At 39.9% G+C, this 20,700-nt stretch overlaps 1 protein-coding gene across 7 annotated transcripts in view; it reads right to left on the bottom strand.

The window, feature by feature from the left end:
• Positions 1-1,773: 1,773 nt before the first annotated feature.
• LOC148901274 (solute carrier family 4 member 11-like) overlaps positions 1,774-20,700 on the bottom strand; it is a 36,322-nt gene continuing 17,395 nt past the window's right edge. For 3 of the 7 annotated variants that reach the window (XM_089021730.1, XM_089021720.1, XM_089021710.1), the window contains exons 3-19: positions 18,511-18,579; positions 17,124-17,173; positions 15,785-16,167; positions 15,015-15,138; positions 13,868-14,077; positions 12,551-12,635; positions 12,340-12,465; positions 11,940-12,053; positions 10,544-10,676; positions 10,217-10,290; positions 9,176-9,428; positions 6,595-6,701; positions 6,357-6,522; positions 5,388-5,561; positions 4,206-4,401; positions 2,804-2,973; positions 1,774-1,978 (exon numbers count right to left, since the gene is read on the bottom strand). In XM_089021730.1, the coding sequence (XP_088877856.1) occupies positions 1,912-1,978; positions 2,804-2,973; positions 4,206-4,401; positions 5,388-5,561; positions 6,357-6,522; positions 6,595-6,701; positions 9,176-9,428; positions 10,217-10,290; positions 10,544-10,676; positions 11,940-12,053; positions 12,340-12,465; positions 12,551-12,635; positions 13,868-14,077; positions 15,015-15,138; positions 15,785-16,167; positions 17,124-17,173; positions 18,511-18,579 (2,501 nt within the window). In that variant the 3' untranslated portion in view covers positions 1,774-1,911. The remainder of the gene's footprint in view (positions 1,979-2,803; positions 2,974-4,205; positions 4,402-5,387; positions 5,562-6,356; positions 6,523-6,594; positions 6,702-9,175; positions 9,429-10,216; positions 10,291-10,543; positions 10,677-11,939; positions 12,054-12,339; positions 12,466-12,550; positions 12,636-13,867; positions 14,078-15,014; positions 15,139-15,784; positions 16,168-17,123; positions 17,174-18,510; positions 18,580-20,700) is intronic. The other 4 variants (XM_089021767.1, XM_089021748.1, XM_089021739.1 and 1 more) reach the window with 2 other exon arrangements.

Below are 20,700 nucleotides of genomic sequence, written 5' to 3'. Positions count from 1 at the left end.
TGATGAAAAGTTCGTATTATAAGGCATTTGTAAGTTGAGGTCTCACTATATATATATATATATATATATATATATATATATATATATATATATATATATGTGTGTAAAAACGTGTAAAAAACGTGTACATGCTTAGTATATATATATATATATATATATATATATATATATATATATATATATATATATATATATATACTAAGCATGTACACGTTTTTTACACAGACACACCGAATGAAAATGTCTTTATGCCTATTTATCTATCTAATCCATCCATTTATATGTCTAAGTGGGCCACCATGTAGGCAAATACACAAACGATGAATGGATTAGGTGGATCCATTTATATGTCTCATAACATTACTATATAATCAAGCACACACGAACACACATATGCACACAATGTAGTACTGTTTCCTGTTGCAATTTACATTCTACGTCTACATGTACGGAATGCAAACATCTGCCTTATCAGGAATATCATTTACATAAGAGGATGGATGGATAATGGAAATGTAGACCTATGTGTAAATCTTGCTCTATGCTTGGTAATGCTTTAACATTCTAATGAGACACACAACGGTATGATCGCAAAAGGCAACCTTTCAAATATATCTAATTATCGGTCTAATTGCTGTATTTATTAATTAGGTCGAGTGGGGGGGTATGCGCTTGTCGATATGTGTGCGGCACACTTGGATGATGCAGAGTTCCACAGATGCTCATTTTATTTTCCTAGAGTACTGCAGGTGTGAAAATTTGGGATTGAGGGCCATTTATTTCAAAAATTTGATGTGCGAGGAAACAAAATGGAACGGAGCATCTGCCAGTTAAATCCAAGGCGGCCTTTCCTTCACATTAGTAACACCTGATGCAAAACTATCATCATTCCGCTATGGTTAACAAAACTCGCCCCCATCCAGCTGCTTGGCTTGCACTGCCATCTACTGGAGCTGTCACGCGACATTCCCTTTCCAGGCACCCATGTTTTTGGCTCAAATTTATCCTCATATTATGTTACGGGGTCGATTTTACCCGTTTCCATTTTTGTTGTTGACTAAAGCACTGGATAGCCTTTCTTTTTCCTTTCTTCAAAACAGTTCTAAAATATCCTATTGGGATAGAAAATATATTGTCTCTCTTTTGAAGTATGCTTATAACATCTCAGAAACAGTTGTTGCTGATGTCAACCATGATTGGACTTATTTTGTGTGGATTTTTAAATATGAATAAAAATGACCCACAACATAATCAATGTGATTTTTTTTTCAACATAAAATGAGGGTTAATCGCAAACAGGCAATGAATTCAGTGGAAGGGCTTCGTTTGTTCAAAGTTTAATGATCGGGTCGGAGTTGCACTTCTCTTATGTAACATTGTCAAACAAAAAAACAGGGAGCAACAACCGGATTCAGAGATTCATTGAAATTATTTTATTCTATCAAAACGTTACTACAACAATTTGTATTGCACAATTGAGGCTTATATAAAAATGCCACATTTAAAAAAATGTGTTAAATGCACAATCAAATAGAAAACACATTATAAAACAGAAAAAACATATTGTTATACTGTAATTATCAGAATAATTAGATGAGCCCTTTGTATGTGTCGCTACTCGCTGGTGACCGATTTAGCTAGCAGAAAACAGTAAATCAGTAAATAAGGACTATGATAATTGTACTTAGTTTATCAAGCAATTGCAAAATTATCAGATCATGATAAATGATATCAGATCTAGATCAATTAAGAGTCTATTACCTTCTGTGTGTGTGTGTGTGTGTGTGTGTGTGTGTGTGTGTGTGTGTGTGTGTGTGTGTGTGTGTGTGTGTGTGTGTGTGTGTGTGTGTGTGTGTGTGTGTGTGTGTGTGTGTGTGTGTGTGTGTGTGTGTGTGTGTGTGTGCTCTTGTTTTACATATGCTGCGAGTCCATGATGTCCAGATACTTGGCGTTAATAATTCTCGGAAGAAAGCTTGTCCTACAGCAAAACACACACAGAAAATATGATCAATGTCAAATAGAAGTACTAGTCTTTAAAAAAAAATGGTTTCTTATTTTAACACGTTCATACACACAATATAAAGCTTAATGCATACAGCACTTTTGTGTACACTGATAATGCAAATATATGTTTGCCTTTTACATAATGTATAGTCATGATAATCATAATATACACAGGACATTAAACATGCAGGTATATTTGTTCAGCAATGCATGTGCCCACCTGCACACACATACACGCACACACACACAATGAAAGGTCTGTTTGCATATACATTATACCGACATCAGTCATATCAGTCATCACATTTGCATATGTAGATTATGGAAATGAGAGTCTGTCCACTGAAACGTCTGCCCATTTGAATTACAGTTGAATGTCCATCTGTCAGTTTTAGCAGTCAATTCATGTCAACAGAAAATGCAAACAACTATTGACTTATTTATATGACTTATTTTATATATAATCTCATTACCAATGTCCTTCAGGATATTTACAGAAACAAAATACAGAACTTCAGCATTAAAGTTCATTCGCATAAACGAGAAATGTCAGTCAGGTTCTGAGAAGTGACATCTCAGAGGTTTCATTCACAACAGACAGGCAAGCGCTCTTCAACCGTAGAATCAAGACAAATCTCGATTCCAATTGAAGAGCTGTTAGCTAAATCCTGAAGCAAATTTTGACCTGAAATATCTTATTTTTTACACGGACCAGAAGGGTACGATGTGATAGTTCATCACCCAAGACATTTTACACACGACTTAAACGGCAAATAAATTAAATTCTGGCTCTTTTCACCTGACAGGGACGAGCAAAATCATCAGTAGGGGGAAGACCATCTTCATGTAGGGCAGAGGGTACATGCCAAAGGCACACAGGACAATAAGCTGGATCATCTGCAGCCCGGTGAAATAGTGCACTTTCCTCTGGGGCACACGGCGGATGTAGTGGGTGGGAGGATAGGATGTCTGTTTTCAAAAGTGAAATCGTTACAAATTATACAATACATGTTGATTTATGTAGTGCTTTCACAACACTGAAGCTGTGACAAAGTGCTTCTTGACAACTGTCATATACAGGAAATAAATCAGTTACAAAGATAGTTTTACTCCCTGGTGCCTTCTACTAAGAAGTAAAGATGAATCATGCCAAAGAGTTCAAGTAAGTTTTGAGGTGGGTTTGAAAGATGGGCACCGAGGAGGCTTGCCGAATGTTCATTGGCAGTGACGACAGTGACATCAAAATCTTAGTGAGAAAAAAAATGGATGGTTTGAAAGCTATTTTTATAAAACAGCAAAAACTTTCACGAAATGGCCATGTGGTTTGACGTTTGATTTGGATCGTGCTTACAACAGACTTCTTAGATCTTTACCATGTAGGCTTAGTCATGCTGATGAGGTGGTGTATATATATATATATATAGGACCAGTGCTACCAGCAAATTTTATTTTGCTGACTAAGCTTCTTTGATGGGAAGCGAAACGTCCGACACCTTCAAAAAAGTACAGATGACGGATGAAGAAACATTTTCATCGATGGACCACTCCTGTACGACTGAGAGCTTACACAGACATTCATTGGCAGGTCATTCCAGAGTGTGGGACCAGCAATGGAAAAAGCTCCTTCCCCTCTGAGCCTCTGTTTATTTTTTGGTACATCTAATAATGTCTGGTCAGCAGACCTGAGGCACCAAGAAGGTGTGTAGGGCGTATGAGCTTGGAAAGTTAACTAGGAATGAGGCCATTTAAAGATTTGAAGACAAATAATAAGATCTTGAAAAGAACTTTAAATGTACAGGGACCCAGTGAACGGATGCCAGAATAGGACTTATGTGCTCCCTCTTATGAGTACCAGCCAAGAGGCGAGCAGCAGCATTCTGGACCACCTGGAGACACTTCATGGATGATTGGCTGACTCCAAAGTAAAGCGTGTTAAAGTAATCAAGCCTCGATTTTCAACTCCTGATGCCATGCTGCAAACACCACTAAACATATTATTTTAAAAAGGCCAAAAAAACAACAGGCCTGCAGGAAGACAAAGGCTTTCTTGCATTAACTTCAATTGTATTGAAGTGAGATCAGAAAAGGGTCCGCTGGTATTGGGACCACAAAATCGAGGATATGACCCGCATCATTTTGTCTATCATTCCTCAGTACATGAAAAAAAGAAATTCAAACCAAACATACTAAATTCTGCACACCTGTTCCTTCAACAGCAGAGCCATGCGGTCAAACATCTGGTTGCCGTCTAGTGACGTAGCAGCGATGTAGAGGAAGAGTCCGTAGAGGACAGGCTTAGGAATCCACTGCAGAGGAATGGGAAGCATGAAGGCAGACAAGCCGATCAGGATGTTGGCGACCAGCGAGGTCAGACGCGTCTCCTTTACGCTGATGATACTGTCAAGATAAAACAAAGCATGCGGGAAGTCCTTGACATGCTCATGTTCAGCATTGTGACACAATCAAGATGATCACCAACTGCAGTCAGTTCCAAAAATATATTTAGTTTTTACCTCACTCAAAGTTTTCATCACTGTATTTTTTCAGTCAGTTTGTTTGAGTGTAAATTCGAATCTGCATATTTAAGAACACGTATAATCTCTCAAGCCATATTGTTGCGATTGTTGTTGTTTTTTATGAGTGACTATTCCAATATATGTAATAAGCACATTATATATAGATAGATAGAGGGAGAGAGAGAAAGACAGACGGAGGGAGGGGGGAGACATGGGAAAGGGGCATGGGAGAGACATGGGGGGAGAGAGACATGGGGAGACATCAGAATCAGAATCAAGTATGTAGAACACGCTGCACTAGTATCGTCGTCAAAAAAAACTGCTAAGTGGCACTATACAGTTCCATTTTGGCTACTGTTGAAAGAGTTCAAAGAGTTAATGGCTTGGGGGAAGAAGCTGTTTAAATATCTTCTGGATTTGGTGCGCATGGATCGGTAGCGCCTGCATGAGGGGAGTAGCTGGAAAAGGTGGTGGGCAGGGTGTGGAGGGTCCAGTAGGATTTAGTAGAGTAGGACATGGAGAGAGAGAGACATGGGAAGACATGAAGAGAGAGAGACATGTAGACAGGGAGAATGAGACATGGGGAGACATGGAGAGAGAGAGAGAGAGAGAGAGAGAGAGAGAGAGAGAGAGACATGGGGAGACATGGAGAGAGAGACATGGAGACAGGGAGAGGGGAGACATGGAGAGAGAGACATGGGGAGATATGGAGAGAGAGACATGGAGAGGGAGCCATGGAGGGACAGACATGGAGAGGGTGTCACGGGGAGGGAGACACAGAGAGGCTCTGATTTGAATCTTGTTTTTAAAGAGATTCATGATTTGAATGATTGTTCCATGTAGTTTGGGCTTTCAGGTTTGACTCACGTGGTGTAGACGTGGCCGTTCTCCACATGCTGTTCCATTTTGGCCAGCTGACGAGCGTGCAGCGAGGAATGTGGGAAGGCCGCATGCATCCATGGCAACCCCAGACAGGACATGAGGATGTTGATGAGGCCGGTCAGCACTAAGTCCCAATGGAATGTTGTGCCTTTGAGTAGTCTGCAAATGACAAATTCATTCAAATATCAGCTTTTTAAAAAATTGTTGCACTTTTTAAGCAAATACTTAAATACACCTTAAACGACAACCGACATCACTTTTTCTTCCGCCTTCGGACACTGACCTACACTGTCTGTAAGTTAAAAATCTGCTTAACATTAGATATCAAGTAGACAGGATGAACTTAGTACAATGAAATGCTACAATGTGTCCTTTTTTTCGGTCAGGGGCGTTCCTTCAGTGACGTCACGTACAGACTCGTCACCAACTCAAAAACAAGACTTCCGAAATATTCAGCGCGAGTCTTAAAACGTAAAATATAGCTATATGCGGTGGAATCTTTGTAAAATACGCTCAGTAGAAGTCATTTGAAGCCATTTTACAAATTATGGAAACAACTTGTCTGGAGACGTCAATTGTCTTTAAAGTGATTTCAGATATTTGTTGCTAAATACAGTACATGTTAAAAGATAATTCCCAAAAGCATAATCTACAAAAGCATTGTTCATTATGTTGCGCACTGGTCATTACTGGCCACTTTTTTGACCACTATCATGACGTTTTTGCAAATTGAATTCCCAGTAAGAAACAGACAACTAAGTGAAATCATTTTCATGTTGGTTTTCCACTTTAGGTATGTGCTTCATTTTCTCATTATATAACTTTTGCTAATTTCTGTGGAAGTTAATTCAAGTCTGAAAAAATGTTTCAAAGCAAACCCCAGAAGGGTGAAAGACTAGTCTACACAACTTTTGGGGAATAATATCATTTTCAAGAGACTGCAAATACTCTTACTTGTGCTCCGGTACGTGTGTGAGTGAAATGACAATGTTCTGGTCGATGAAGATAAGCAGGGCAAGAAGAAAGCCAAGGCCCACGGCGCTCAGGGTGTTCAGGCCCGACAACTTGTCGAAGGGGGGGTAGTTGAAGACAGGCCCCTTGTGGACGCTGAACACGGGGACTGTCGGGAGGGAGCGAACCAACCGTGAGACACGTGTCACACCGTAAAGAAGTCAAAAAGATTGGCACTTACTTTGTATGTCAACAAAGAGGTACGAGCCAATGAAGGAGAAAACCAGCACGGAGATTGGCAGGGCGCAGTCCGACACGACTTCTCGGACTTTGCTGTTCATATATGGGCTGAAATCAAGGATATGACTCCATCAGAGCAGGCTGCCACATTTCATTAGTATTGAGCTTTCCACTTGATGAAGCAGCACGTGGCCCATTACCCAATATCAAGAAACAATTGTAGGTTAGAATGTTGGATTGGATTTATCTATATTCGTCTCGCAATGGAGAAATGTACATTTCACAGCAGCAAAGTGATGAACGGGAAAGGAAAGAAAGAATTAGAACAAAATACAGGAGCTGCTGAAAAGGCAGCCACTCTCGCAGCGCTATTTTGAAGTCAAAAGAACAAAAAAAAAACTAAATAACAAATAATATGACAAAACAAAGACACAGAGAGTCATTCTTTCCTCAGCACTTTCTATACCCTCCTTGTTACATAAAGCAGTTCTCGATGAAAGGGGAGAGGACCAGTGGATCAGGGACGCCATGGTGGAATGTGCACGTCTACTACAAGCTAAATGTTGAAAGCAATGTTAGGCCTTTGAGAGACATTTTAAAATGAACCTGAACTGCATTACAACTGTCAGACGTGCAAAAATGTGTCCACTCCAGTGCCAGGGTTTTGGTCATTTTTCACTCATATTCCAGGATCCATAGAATATGACTTTTAAGACTACATAAATATTCAATGCAGCGTAAGAAACCTTAGACTTTCTTCTCTTAGCAGAAAACCAGAGTTAATTCCTAAATTATATAGGTCTGTTGTAATATGAGGTGCAAGTAGGGGCGGCTATACAAAAGGCAAATTCTGCCCCCTCGCGGGAGGGGAAAACATTGGCAGAGGTCTGACCAGCGCTTTATCTGTGAATGGCAGTAAATACAGACATGGCAGAAAATGACTCAATAACACATTTGTTAATGGTAAGCTGGCATAATGTTAACCCAATGAGCGCCACATAGGCAAACGGAAATCTGAACGTGGGATGACTTGATTGTGGGATAGATCACTGTGCCATCGTGTTTTAAAAAAAATGTACGCCAAAACAAGCCGGGAGATAGAAACATTTTTTTTTTCAGATTTCACAGCACCATGTCAAGTGGCTGAAACAAATGGGTCACAGTGGCTGCCAGACAAATTGAGTGCAGTGGAAAGTGAAATATCCGTCTCTTATATGGTGACGGATGGAATAAATAAAGCGGCAAAAGTGCAGTGAAACCTACTTGCGCTATTCATTCGCCCCATTTGATTTCATTTGGACAAAATGATCCACTTTATGTCTATATTCATCCAGTTGTATTCAAGCTCAAATGAATCCTCAACCCCTAATTCAAAGGATTCTTCATTTTTAACAGTGGTCAAATGCAAGCGGGCCATGCATGTCATTTCTAGGCCTTCAGTAGTGCTACGTCTGAATCACTCCACAGCTGCGAGTGTGGTGTGATTTACTTCGCATACACGAGAGGATGTTGTTGGGCAGGAAATAACTTATGACTTGAAGAAACTTAAAAAAATACTGTCATAAAAATGAATGTGAGGATTCACGATAACCTCATAATATTGCAATATTATTTGCTATTTTTGCTAGCTTCAGAGCTGTCCAACCTTTCTTAATGATGTCTAGCTATTCTTGAAAAGTCCATCTTGAAAATGGCTTTAGCAGTATATCTGCAACCAAATCCCTTTCTTCTCCTTCCGCCATTGTGGGCTGACAAAACTGCTATTAAGTCAACACAAAAATGCTCACTACAGATACAGTGTGCCAGCTCTGCCCAGTATGCGCTTATCACGAGCAGCTAGTAAGGCTTTGATTGGCTAATGACTAACCAATAATATGACTAGCCAATCATAATTTGCGAAAACTCTGACATTGCCAGCGCCTTCAAGCAGGCCTTGGGTTGCCAACTGGAACTCTGATTGGTTAAAGCAACCGTTTCATCGGCATTGATTTTTTTATGCTCCAGAGCGTGCAGAACTGATTGTGAAGACGTCCAGGTAGATTTCTGGTCAGAAATGATGTCTAAAATGTGATTGGTTAAATGATTAAATCCGAAAACACACATATGGAAGCAGCACAACAGGGGAAAAGCAAGGAAAGGAACCTGAAAGACAATTTGGAATTATTTAATAAGAATTCATGGACAAAATATAATTCACATTAGTCTGTGATTCAGATATTTTTATGTCAGCAGAGAAGGCCTTGCAGGCCCTGACGGCTCATCACTGGTCAAATGTGATTGGCTCTAATCCGGATCGTAATCAATGACTGAATTTGATTTTGCACACGTCAAATGGATTTCCAGTTCATTTTATTATCCTTATTTTCATCAGTATTATTCTCAACATCTGATATAGCTTCTTCATTTTTGCTTAATTTCTCTTGGTTACACTGATTCCGATATATATGTTGCCTTCATCTCCTAAAATGGCAGTCTTCTCTCCTCCCAATTCATTAATTAATTCATTTTCCGATTGGCTTATCCTCACGAAGATCACGGGAAGTGTCGGAGCTTATCCCAGCAGATTACAGACAGTGACCTACCTTCTCTTGACAAGATAGAGGGCATAACCCAGCCATAAGGTGCCCAGCATCAGCAGCAGGCACAGGATGGGGATTTCTCTGGAGCAAATCACCAGCGACTTGGGCAAGAACACAGAGACATGCCCTTCACTGGGGTCCATTGTCTCATCCGTTGTCTGGTTATTCATCTTCTCCAGAACCTCTGTGATCTGGTGAAGGACTACTGTGCTGTTTCCAGTTGCCAGCGTGGGTTCATGGAAGTAGTGTTGGAAAACTAGCAGGGAATAAATAATTCATTTGAAAAATTTTCATTGTAACCACTTTGTTAATGCATTGACCGAAGACACACATCAATGATGTGTGTCTATTATTATTATTATTATTATTATTATTATTATTATTATTATTATTATACATTTCATTTATAACCTTTCAAAACTCTCAAGGGCACTTTATTATTATTAATATTATTATTATTATTTTATTTATCTCAAGGAGAAATATTTATTATTTCTAATCAATGTGAAGTATAGGTGGGACTGTGCACAAGCGCGCACACACATAGTATTATATAATGATAGATAAATAAATAGGATTTGATTTCATGCAACCACCTTACAAAATGAAATGAAATGAAATAGATTTTTTAGAAATCTGTTTAATTAAAAAAACTAATAGTTTCACGATTTTAAAATTATTATTATTATTATTATTATTAATTAAAACTATAAAGTGTTAAACAAACATTGCATAAAGATTATCTACGATTAAGATTAATTTATTTCTAAATCAAATGTGTTTCATTAAACATAAAAAAATGTAAGGTTAAAACAATTAAATTACAACGAGCCAGAGTGAAAACAAATTCACAATTATCTTTAGTAAACGATTCGACATTTAAGTCTCAGAGGAAAGAACAAAAAGTCATTGAACGCCCAAATGCTGATGATGATAAGAATCCTTGTATCTTTTTTTTGTTGCACTATTTCCATAAAGTTCCAGGTCATCTCTATGTCAAGTCAATCTCCATAATGAAGATACAAACATATTTAATGAACTCACTTTTAACTGTGCCTTTCACTGCATCCCCAACAAATGCGATGGAGATGAACAACGCAATGACCTCCTCTGTGGAGCTGGGGAAAGAGAGCCATGGCAGGGTTATTTCTCAGTGTGCAGACATAACAATGCAACCCAGTGGAAGGAAACACCACATTGTTAAAAAAAAGGAAGTCATAACATCCACATGTCAAAATCAAAGTCCTTGCCTTGAGGTCACACGTTGGTTTATTGAGCAAAGTGTTCCGTGTTTAAATATCTCATGGATACCACACCAGGCGACTAACTTGGTGTAAAAGCAGTGGAGTGGGTATCCACGAGTCCACTCACCGTTTGAAGAGCTTCATCAGCAGGCTGACGTTGAAAAACCCCCCTAGGATCAGGAACAAACTGTTCCACAGGCCGATGCAAGCGTAGAAAGCGTCAAAGTCCAAGTTGTAGTCATCACAGATGCCCCGGATAACTATGATCAAACCCAACTGTTGTTAAAAAGAAACAATCCTGATGTTGGTTCAACATCCAGAGGTGAGGAAGTCAGGTCAGTTGGTTTGACTAAAGTCAGACTTTTCAAACTTCCATGGCTAAAACTGATGAAAGACTCGCCTTGACATTGGCATCATTTTCATAAGACTCAATGTATCAAAAGCTTCAACTCCCGTACGTGACTTGGTACGTCTACATGGCGCTGTTTATAAGAGTGTGTGTTGTTTGTTTTGGTTTTGGAATGAAAATATTCATATATTTTTTTCATGCAGTTCATACAAACCTAGCAATCCACCGCCATGCTAAGTGCAGAGTCCACCCTGTGGACTGAGTATGACTGAGCATCAAAGACTATTATATTTGTATTCAAGGTTGATGTTTTTGAAGCAAACTGCAACATTCAAGATTTTCAAGTCAAAGAGAAACACACGCATGTAACTTCATCCATTGACACACAATCTTTCATCAATAGCTTCTTGACTGTTATGTGTTTAATTGAGCATCAGTAATATGGTTTGTGGCAATCTGGTTTTGGTGCCTATGAAAAAAAACTGACTGCGATTGTGTTACAGTAGCGCAGTTGAGGACATGTACTGAATGCAAAATTTCAAATACACATTGTGCTGTGACTGAACAAAATGGTATAACTTGACTTAAATTTCGCTTAACACAAGCAATGGCCTCGCCTCACTCACTTGAAATTGAATGGGGACTCGACTCGGCTTGCTTTACTTTTAACAGTAACTTGGTCCTTGTTTAAAATTTGAAGTAGAAGACCCGCCGAGTACGCAGTTTAACATGACACTAGAGCGGTGGTTCTTAAATTGGGTTCGATCGAACCCTTGGGGTTCGGTGAGTCTGTCTCAGGTGTTCGGTGGATCCTCCGTCGCAGAGGTCCCCCCCCCCCCCTAGTCTCGTCTGCAGTTAGTAGGCCCAGTCATTGAAAGAAAGGGGTCGGTGAATGACAATATAAAACTGGTGGGGTTCGGTGCCTCCAACCAGATTAAGGACCACTGCACTAGAGCTTGCTGATTTGTTGGTATGTCTGCAAGGGACAGTCACCAGGTGATCCGGTGTAAGTCACCCACTGCAATTTATTTGCACTTGTCTTGTACATTAGCGTTCTACCTTGTCGCTTGGTATGCGACGGGCGTAAGACTTGAGACCAAGTGATGAAAATCACATGTGCAATTTACTCCTACCTCTTTCAATATCTTAATGGAAGATGAGTATAAATACGCACCACTTATGAAGATGGCCAAAGGGGCAGTGGTCAGTGGAATGACAAGTGGCGCACCGGCAAACAGGGAGTAGATCACACCTCCGATGCTCTGGCCGACAATGGTTTTCTGAACATCTGTTCGAGACATTTAAATCAGTGGCTGCACTCTGCTGTACACTGTGGATTACAACTATAGTTCAATGTATGTGATTGTAACATATGATAAAAGCTTAGACTAATTATAAGGTCACCACATGTATAGATTTTAAAATAACATGAAATGAACACATCCATGAAGCAAGAAACATGAATTAGGCATCTTTTATATGCTGGATCTGGCCCCCTGGGAATTGATTTTAACAACTGTGGTAGAAAGCATTATTTATTGTTGGCAACTTTGAAGTGTTTATGAAGTCAGTACCTATTTCCCCTCTTGTGCTTTCGTCGTTGAGGGAACCAAAGGCGATGGCTGGCAGAAGTATAGCGATGTAAAGGAAAATAGCCGTAGTGGTGTACTTCAGCAAAGAGCGGTCTTTCCCAATTATACCTTCATTCAGAGTCAGTTGTAAAAGAAAAAATGAAAACAACACTGAAAGCACAGCAATGACGAGAGATGAAACGAGGTTAGTTACCATCTGTGAAGTCAGAAGGGTAGAGCGGTAGGCGGCGGCGAAGGTCATCATAAACACCTTTACCAACTTTGAAGAAATCTTTACACTACAATAAATAACAGACCATTAAATACGGTACATTAAAGGGGCACAGACCATCAAATATGGTGTAATATTTTAACAATTTTTAAGAACAATACATACAATGTAAACATGGTACACTACAAATGCAGATATGTATGTCCAGTACATAATTGCTTCACAGAGTACTGGATTAAATATTATCTATATTTAGCACGTTAAATATGACATGGTGTGGTCTAAATATGACACATGAACGTGTTAATCAATCAGGGGTAGATGAGCATATTGCAGGGGATATGTTGAACGATTTAATCGTCTAATTTACAGATCAATCTCATGGGGCATTGCCATGTCAGAATCACAACAGTGGCTGGAGACCGATTCATAGTGTCCCCCACCTACCGCCCGAAGACGGCTGGGATAGGTTGCAGCACCCCCCGACCTTCATTAGGGCTCGGGGAACATGCAAACTACACACAGGGAGGCCGGACCGGGTCTTGAACTCACAACCTCTGCACTGTGAAGTTGGCATGCTAACCGCTCGACTACCTTCCCGCCCTTGGTCAAACATGGTAAAATACATGTTCAGATCATTAACCATTGTCTACATTGGTCAGCATTGCTAACAAACTACTACACAACATTTCTTTGTCACGGCTTTTTAACAAACATTTATGCCATCCTTATCACGGAACCAAAAGTATGTCAGTGTTACAACCCAAATAAGCTATCTCCTGGGGGAACTGTTTGAGGTGTTTGGAACATATACACAAGTGTTTGGTGTTTTGTCATTATATGGGTCTGCATTCATTCTGCTGCCAGGCATGCTTGGCAGACATTCCTCAAAACGATCTCAATGTTATTGCCCAGGTTTGATCAGTCCATCATTTGACATTTGATCTGGTTGCACATCTCTCTGGAGCACTAACGATAAAATGTCAATAGAACATAAAATGTTGTTTTGAACATGTTGATTTATCGTTGACAGCATGGGTTCGCAACCCAGTAGACATAAAATCAGGGAAGGCAGGCCAGACAATTATCTAACGATTTACTTTGTGGTTTCCTCTTCACATGTTTTTTTTTTTTCTTTTGGGATACAACATAATTTATCGAATGATGCCCTGGACCAGCAAGAAAAACCTCATGGGCCCTCTGGGGGGTCATAGAATCCAAGTTAGAGCACCATTGTCCTCCTGTTTAGCTTTTTTTCTCCATTTGTGTCATCTGCCCTGTGATTTTTCCACCAATTACCTTGAGTTCTTTGCCTCTCCGTGGATCAAAGTCATCCACTTCGTCGACAACCACCTTGTCTTTGACCGCAGATAGTTGCTGACGGTGCCGGATCAGCTCTTGTTTGAACTCCTCCAGGGTTTTCTTCTCCAGAAGCTTCTGTCTGAAGGAAATGTCCGAGAACATGGTGGCGAATGTTCGTCCGACTTCAATGGCTGACTTGGTACTTTTCTGTGAACGATGGAACATGGGAATATTCTAAGAATCTTTGTTGGCAATGAACCATACAGAAGATTGTGAACTCTACATTTGGTAGACGGCACCTGTGTCATACACTCAGGGCTTTTTACTATTTGTGGTCCGTCGAGGGACCAGAAATAGTAACCAAACCATATAGTAGGGTCAGTTGGTTATTACTCCGTAATAAATTGGGATGATCTTATCTCATTTTACTCACACATTTCCTCGCTGTGTAATCTAGGCCTGCGTAGTTGAACGAAAAGCAATTATTTGGTTGTATGATGGGAGAAATGTGGACATGTAGTTTAATTCTACGTTCTGTTATCGAGGGCGAATGGCATTTGTTGGTTCTGCATGCCACAATACATCTCTGCCATTGCTAATGGCAAATTATTTGATGTAAATAAATCATTTTTGCTTCAATTAAGACCAACCAATTAAGTGAAACTGGCTAATATACTGAGCATGCAAGATGATCTCTCTGTACCCCCCTCCAGCCCATAAAAACAACTTGAAGCTCATTTATTGAGAGGGCCAGGGAGTTGGTGCTTAACAAATTCTTATGAAGAACATATTTGGTCTTCCACTGGTAAAGCGGTAATTTGGACTTAGGTCAATAGGTCATTATAAAGTGCCCAAATGTCACTGCTTACGCCAAGGTTTAATCGAGCACCTGCGCTATTAATAATAACCAGGGAGTCATTCATCTATGTCTGCGATCATCATGATAACCCTGCCGCCTGTCTCCCAACAAATAATTGCGGCCATCTTCAGCAGTTTCGGTTTCAAGCACGAGAGCTAGAGCTAGTACCAATTTCGCTGTTGGAAAAAGAAAGACTGGTGCTAACCTGGGGCACTGGCTCAAAACTAGCACGAGCACAACGCGGCGGAAAAGGTTAGAAAACACTGCATAGTCGAGTGTACTTACGGTTCTGGGTGGAGCTAGGATGAGGATGACGTAGCGCGCCTCGCTGCAGTTGACCCCCCAATTCTGCGGCCTCTCCAGCCGTGCGATGCAAATGTGGCGTTTCTGCAGGCTACTTACACTGCATCTGAACAACAGACAGTATGTGAACGCTTTTGATACCTATTAAATTAGACACAGCAGTGTTTTCACAGTCATAAAGTCCATGGCTTTTACTTCAATGTTATCTTTTAAATAGTTATTACAGCCCAAATGCAACCCACTGACAGAAAATACACCTTCGGTATGCTATATAGATGCATACGTGTAATGATAGATAACATTGAGCTTGCCATTGCCATAAACCAAAAAACAATGAGTGATATGCTGTTTGGAGCCAGTTTGGGGCCACTCCCAAGACAGTCATGCAAAATCACCTCTGATTAAACCTCTTTCATCTGTATATTTGCTTACATTTTGATCATTTCAGCATTGTGAATAGGTGCTGAACCTCCCAGAGGAAATTTTCAATTGTACTATTTCAGAGCCGATATTGCTAAATCCTCTTTTAAATGCTTTGATCTCCACCGCTTTCGCAAGTTGCAAATTGATAGCGCGAGTGAGTGTGCACTTTGACACCTTCTATTTAAAATATTAGTAAATCTGGCCCATTGAGTCGGTTACTAAATAATCATTTAAAAGTGCACATTGAAAAGAAAGCAATGTAGCAACCTCTGTTGAAAATGGTGCATGGGGCACAGAGCTACCAGTCAGTGACCAGGACATGAACTCACAGAATGCAAAGCCATGACTGTTGGTAATGAATGCCTGTTGATGTCATGGTCACCCCCTGAATGGTTTCTGACAGCAGATGAACTGTTGGCGGTACAAAAAATAAAAAGTTGGAACGAATACATTCCAGATCACCTGTATCATTTTCATGCTTTGCTTTCTTACCATTCATCTCCTTCCCTCCCGCATCTGTGAACAGTGAGCACAGGACCTGGTTGACGTCACAGCCTTTACAGCCATCCTCCACCATGCTACTCAACATCCGCCTGAGGACGCCATCCAACGTGGTTGACCCCTCATCCAGCAGTATGCTTGCCTGAGCCAGGAAAGTGTCCACATCTCTCTTGGCACGCACCTCCTCACAAAAGTCCATTGGCTTCACATACTACAAAGCAGAAGTAAGACTCAATCGGCAGGTAAGTGAGCACCTGAAAAAAAGTGACTGAGTGTGTAATTTGTGGAACTGGAATTGAGTCCTATGGACTCAAGTCATCGAGTTGAGGACTTGATTAGGTAAATCTTATTCAAGACTCAGCTTGACTTGGTATTCATGTAACCCCTGGCTTAGACTTCAGTCAACTCTTGCCTATTTAGATTTGGAAATTTACTTTAAACATAGTGTTGTATTTGTTTTTACTTTTGTATTGAAGTGCGCTCAAACCTGGCATCTCACTATTATTCTATGATGCCAAGTGCAGAGACCACCTCATGGGAGCAGTTCCGAGAACTAATACATTTGTATTCAATGATGGTGTGTTAGATAAAATCTGTGACGTTGGGTGGACGGGGTCGACGTGCAAGGTTGGCAACTCAAATAAAGATACAAGGAATACGTCCAGAACATTATCTTCTGGAATGGATGAGTGTGCGATAGGGAAGGCACGGAAAACGCAAAAGATTCCAAAGGATAAAAGTTCGTTTATGGCACACAGCATGTGTCAAAGTAATTTTTTGCCGCGGACCACTTTGTAGTTACGGTTTCCTCTCGAGGGCCATTATGAATTTAGGGAAACCATTAGTATGTTTCATCTCCTCTACATATTACATATAGAACACGCAACACATTAATGAATCACTAGTTTTCAAATCTGAAGTCAAGAATAATGACTTTTATTTTGGTTTACATATGTCAATTTTAAATTTTGGTTCAGACTTAACCAATAATCATGGACTCGACGTGCTTGATTTGCTTTTGCGGGCCAAATAAAATGATGTGTGGGCCAGATTTGGCCCCCGGGCCTTGACTTTGACACCTTATTTACGGCGTGCATAAATGGTTAATTTCATATACTTGCCATGATGATTCGAAAGAAATAGGTTGAATATAAAGGTGATATTTACCTTTCTTGTTGTGTTTAAAAGGCCAAAGCCTGGGACTTCTTCATCTGTGACTAAAAAACATTACAACAAAAACAAACACAATTTGGATCGTTTCTTCTCAAGTCGCCCTTTTGGTGACTGTAAATAAACATGCAGTATGTCAGCGTTTTTCAAAACGTGAAGATATGGCAGGCTTTGGGTAGACAAATATAAAGCATGAGAGACCATTAAATTTGGTCCAAACATGATACACAAGTCAAAATTAAATGTGCCATAAATCCAGTAGATTCGACATACATCATTCTTTAAATTTGATCTCATCAACCTTACTCTGCATGTCGAATACGTTACATTTCTGGTTCTGTTGTGACTGCTTCATTTTTGTAGTATCATCACAATAAATAAATAAATAAAAATACTGCTTGAGTTATCTGAGATGTTATCTGATCTGAAGTGTCATCCCACACAAGTACTGATTTGGAGCTTGGAGCTTCTACTGTGCTAGTTTATAAATAATCATTAGTGTTGTTTGTCATCTCTTGACACAATCGTGCTACACACCCGACATGCTGAGTTGGCTCCCCTTGTCAAGAGTTCTTGGACAAGGCCCTGAGAGTTTGCAGTCTTGTCAGAAAATAAAAGCGTCCACAACTGAATTTCTTATCCCCGGTTTTTATAATATTGATTGGCAATGATGTATCCAAATGAAATTCCAATACACTATCCTTTGAATATAAAATACAAAAAAACGGAAGAACAAAAATTACGATCCACTCGAAAAAGCAGTGCTGGGTTACTCTGTCTCTCGTGGGATCAGGAAGTCATGCCACCTCCCCTCAGGAGATAACGGGTTATAAATCAGTCTCAGCTAACTCCTTGTGGGGAAGAGCGCCCTATCCCAAGACATATGTATCCCAATGTGATTACATTGTCTTTTTGTGTCATCAGTGTAATCGAAGCGGCTAGTGCGTGTGGGTGTATGTCCGAATGTCATTCATTCGTTCATTTTCCGGACCGCTTTATCCTCACAAAGGTCCCGGGGAGTGCTAGAGCCTATTCTCTCTGTCTTTGGCCAGCGATTTGCTGGAAACCAATTCATTGAGCCCCTCTCCCATTGCCCAAAGACAGCCACGAAAGACCCCTGCACCACCTGCGAACCTCATGACGATAAACGGATCACAAAATGGATGGATGGATATATTTATAAGGGCAGCATATTTTAATGAAAAAGTAAAATCTAAGTGGAGTTAAATCTTGGAGATTCTCAAAACGCTGAAGTGTCATAGGATTTGGTGATGTCACATGTGATTCTTTGTTTTTAGCTTTGAGACATTCTAATCCTCTGTGAGATCATATTAAATCATTAGGAGATCTCTTTGTCCTGTTATGATACACTCGTACTACACACCTGACAGGCTAAGTTGTCTATCGTCATCGATCGGGTCCTTTTTCTCTTCTTTTTCTCCATCACGCAGCTCTGTGGATACACCAGTTAGCTACTTTTCAATGAATTGTGTCTAAAAATAACCTACCTACACAAAGCAATCCATATTTATTGGTTGGCCCTCTGTAAGTGAAACAGGTCCTTTATTGATCCGCCTGTGTTATATTAGAAACATTAAAGGACAACCGACGTCACTTTTTTGTTTTTTAACTGACACCAGAAAACGTTTTATAGCATCTGAAATACCCAAAACATGCAGTATGATATTTTTAGTCAAAGGCAAAACTCGAGCAAGGCAAGACGTCTTGGCGTGACATCACGAACAAGGGGGCGGGACCTTCTGAAACTGGCCACTTCCGGGTTCCATTTGAAGTAGTTGGACACTTTAAGTCATTCATCCTGCGTTTTTTGGGGTATTTTGAATCCTATAAAACGTTTTTCTGATGTCAGTTAGGAAACAGAAAAGTGGTGTCGGTTGTCCTTTAAGGGTACCTACAGTTAACCAAGCATTGTTTTGAACCCTTGCATCAGACCACAAGAGCAGAGGGGTGAGTGGTCCAATAAAATAAATAATGTATAAAAATCTTCTTTAAACAATACCCGCAGCAAGTCAACACATTCGACCTCCCTGTCAGTTCATTTATTGTCCAGATGGAAACTTATTTATGAAGAAATGAAGCAAAAAGCCCTCTTGAGTGATGAGTGCTCCCATTTGAAATTATCCGCCTCATTGTTTGGTCATTAAGACACTCAGCAAGCCAGCAAGGGGACAGCATGCATCAACCAAATCCTTTTAACTATCAATTTGATAGCCTTGCTATCCATCTTAAGATCTACTTACGAGTACTCTCATTGTCTTCACTCGGGGTGAGTGGTCCAAAAAAATAAAGAATGTATAAAAATCTTCTTTAAACAATACCCGCAACAATTCAACAAATTGGACCTCCTTGTAAATTCATTTATTGTCCAGATGGAAGCTTTTTTTTATGAGTAGAAGGTACACAGTGAATCGGGAAATGAAGCAAAAAACCCTCTTGAGTTATGAGTGCTGCCATTCGAAATTATCCGCCTCATTGTTTGGTCATGTCTATCGTCATCGATAGGGCCCTTTTCTCTTCTTTTTCTCCATCACACAGCTCTGTGGATACACCAGTTAGGTACTTTTCAATGAATTATGTCTAAAAATAACCTACCTACACAATTCATATTTATTGGTTGGCCCTCTGTAAGATAAACAGGTTCTTTATTGAGCCGCCTGTGTAATATTAGAATATAGTTAACCAGGCATTGTCTTGAACACTTGCATCAGGCCACAAGTACAGAGGGGTGAGTGGTCCAATAAAAGAAAGAATGTATAAAAATCTTCTTTAAACAATACCCGCAGCAATTCAACAAATTGGACCTCCTTGTAAATTAATTTATTGTCCAGATGGAAACTTATTTTATGAGGAGAAGGTACACAGCGAATCGGGAAATGAAGCAAAAAGCCCTCTTGACTGATGAGTGCTCCCATTCGAAATTATCCACCTCATTATTTGGTCATTACTTAAGACACTCAGCAAGCCAGCAAGGGGACAGCATGCATCAACCAAATGCTTTTAACTATCAATTTGATAGTCTTGCTATCCATCTTAAGATCTACTTATGAGTACTCTCATTGTCTTCACGAGTACGATGACAGTGCTGACAAACTTTTCATCTCTAACTTTTTTTTCACTAAGGCCACTTTTGAACAACTAGTACGAAAAAAGGGGGTGATCTTTTTCAGTCATGAGATAGGAGTCAAGTTTGCCTTTCATCAAACAGTTGGGACAGTATAGGATAAAAAGTTCACATGAACAAACGGGAGCAGGATTATTAAGAAGCAATTAAAAAAACCTGGACAAAGGTGAATATAAACTCACTCAAGAATGTGATTGAACCCTACAATACACGATAATCACTCGTGGTACTAGCACCAAAATGTTAACTCGTAGGTTTCTCTCACTAATAATATTTAATTGTCCTGCTAGTTTGCAAAAGTCCGTAAAGTGCTTAAGAATGAATGACTCTTTGTGTCTTTTGTGTTGTCATATTATTTGTTATTTAGTTTTTTGTTCTTTTGACTTCAAGATATCGCCGTGAGAGTGTATTTTGTTTTTCTACTTCTTTGTT

This window comes from Hippocampus bargibanti, linkage group LG02, assembly GCF_051943395.1.
Source record: "Hippocampus bargibanti isolate YZ-2025 linkage group LG02, ASM5194339v1, whole genome shotgun sequence".
NCBI lineage: Eukaryota > Metazoa > Chordata > Actinopteri > Syngnathiformes > Syngnathidae > Hippocampus > Hippocampus bargibanti.
Note: the sequence above shows the minus strand (reverse complement) of the source record. Positions and strands in the feature narration are given on the sequence as shown.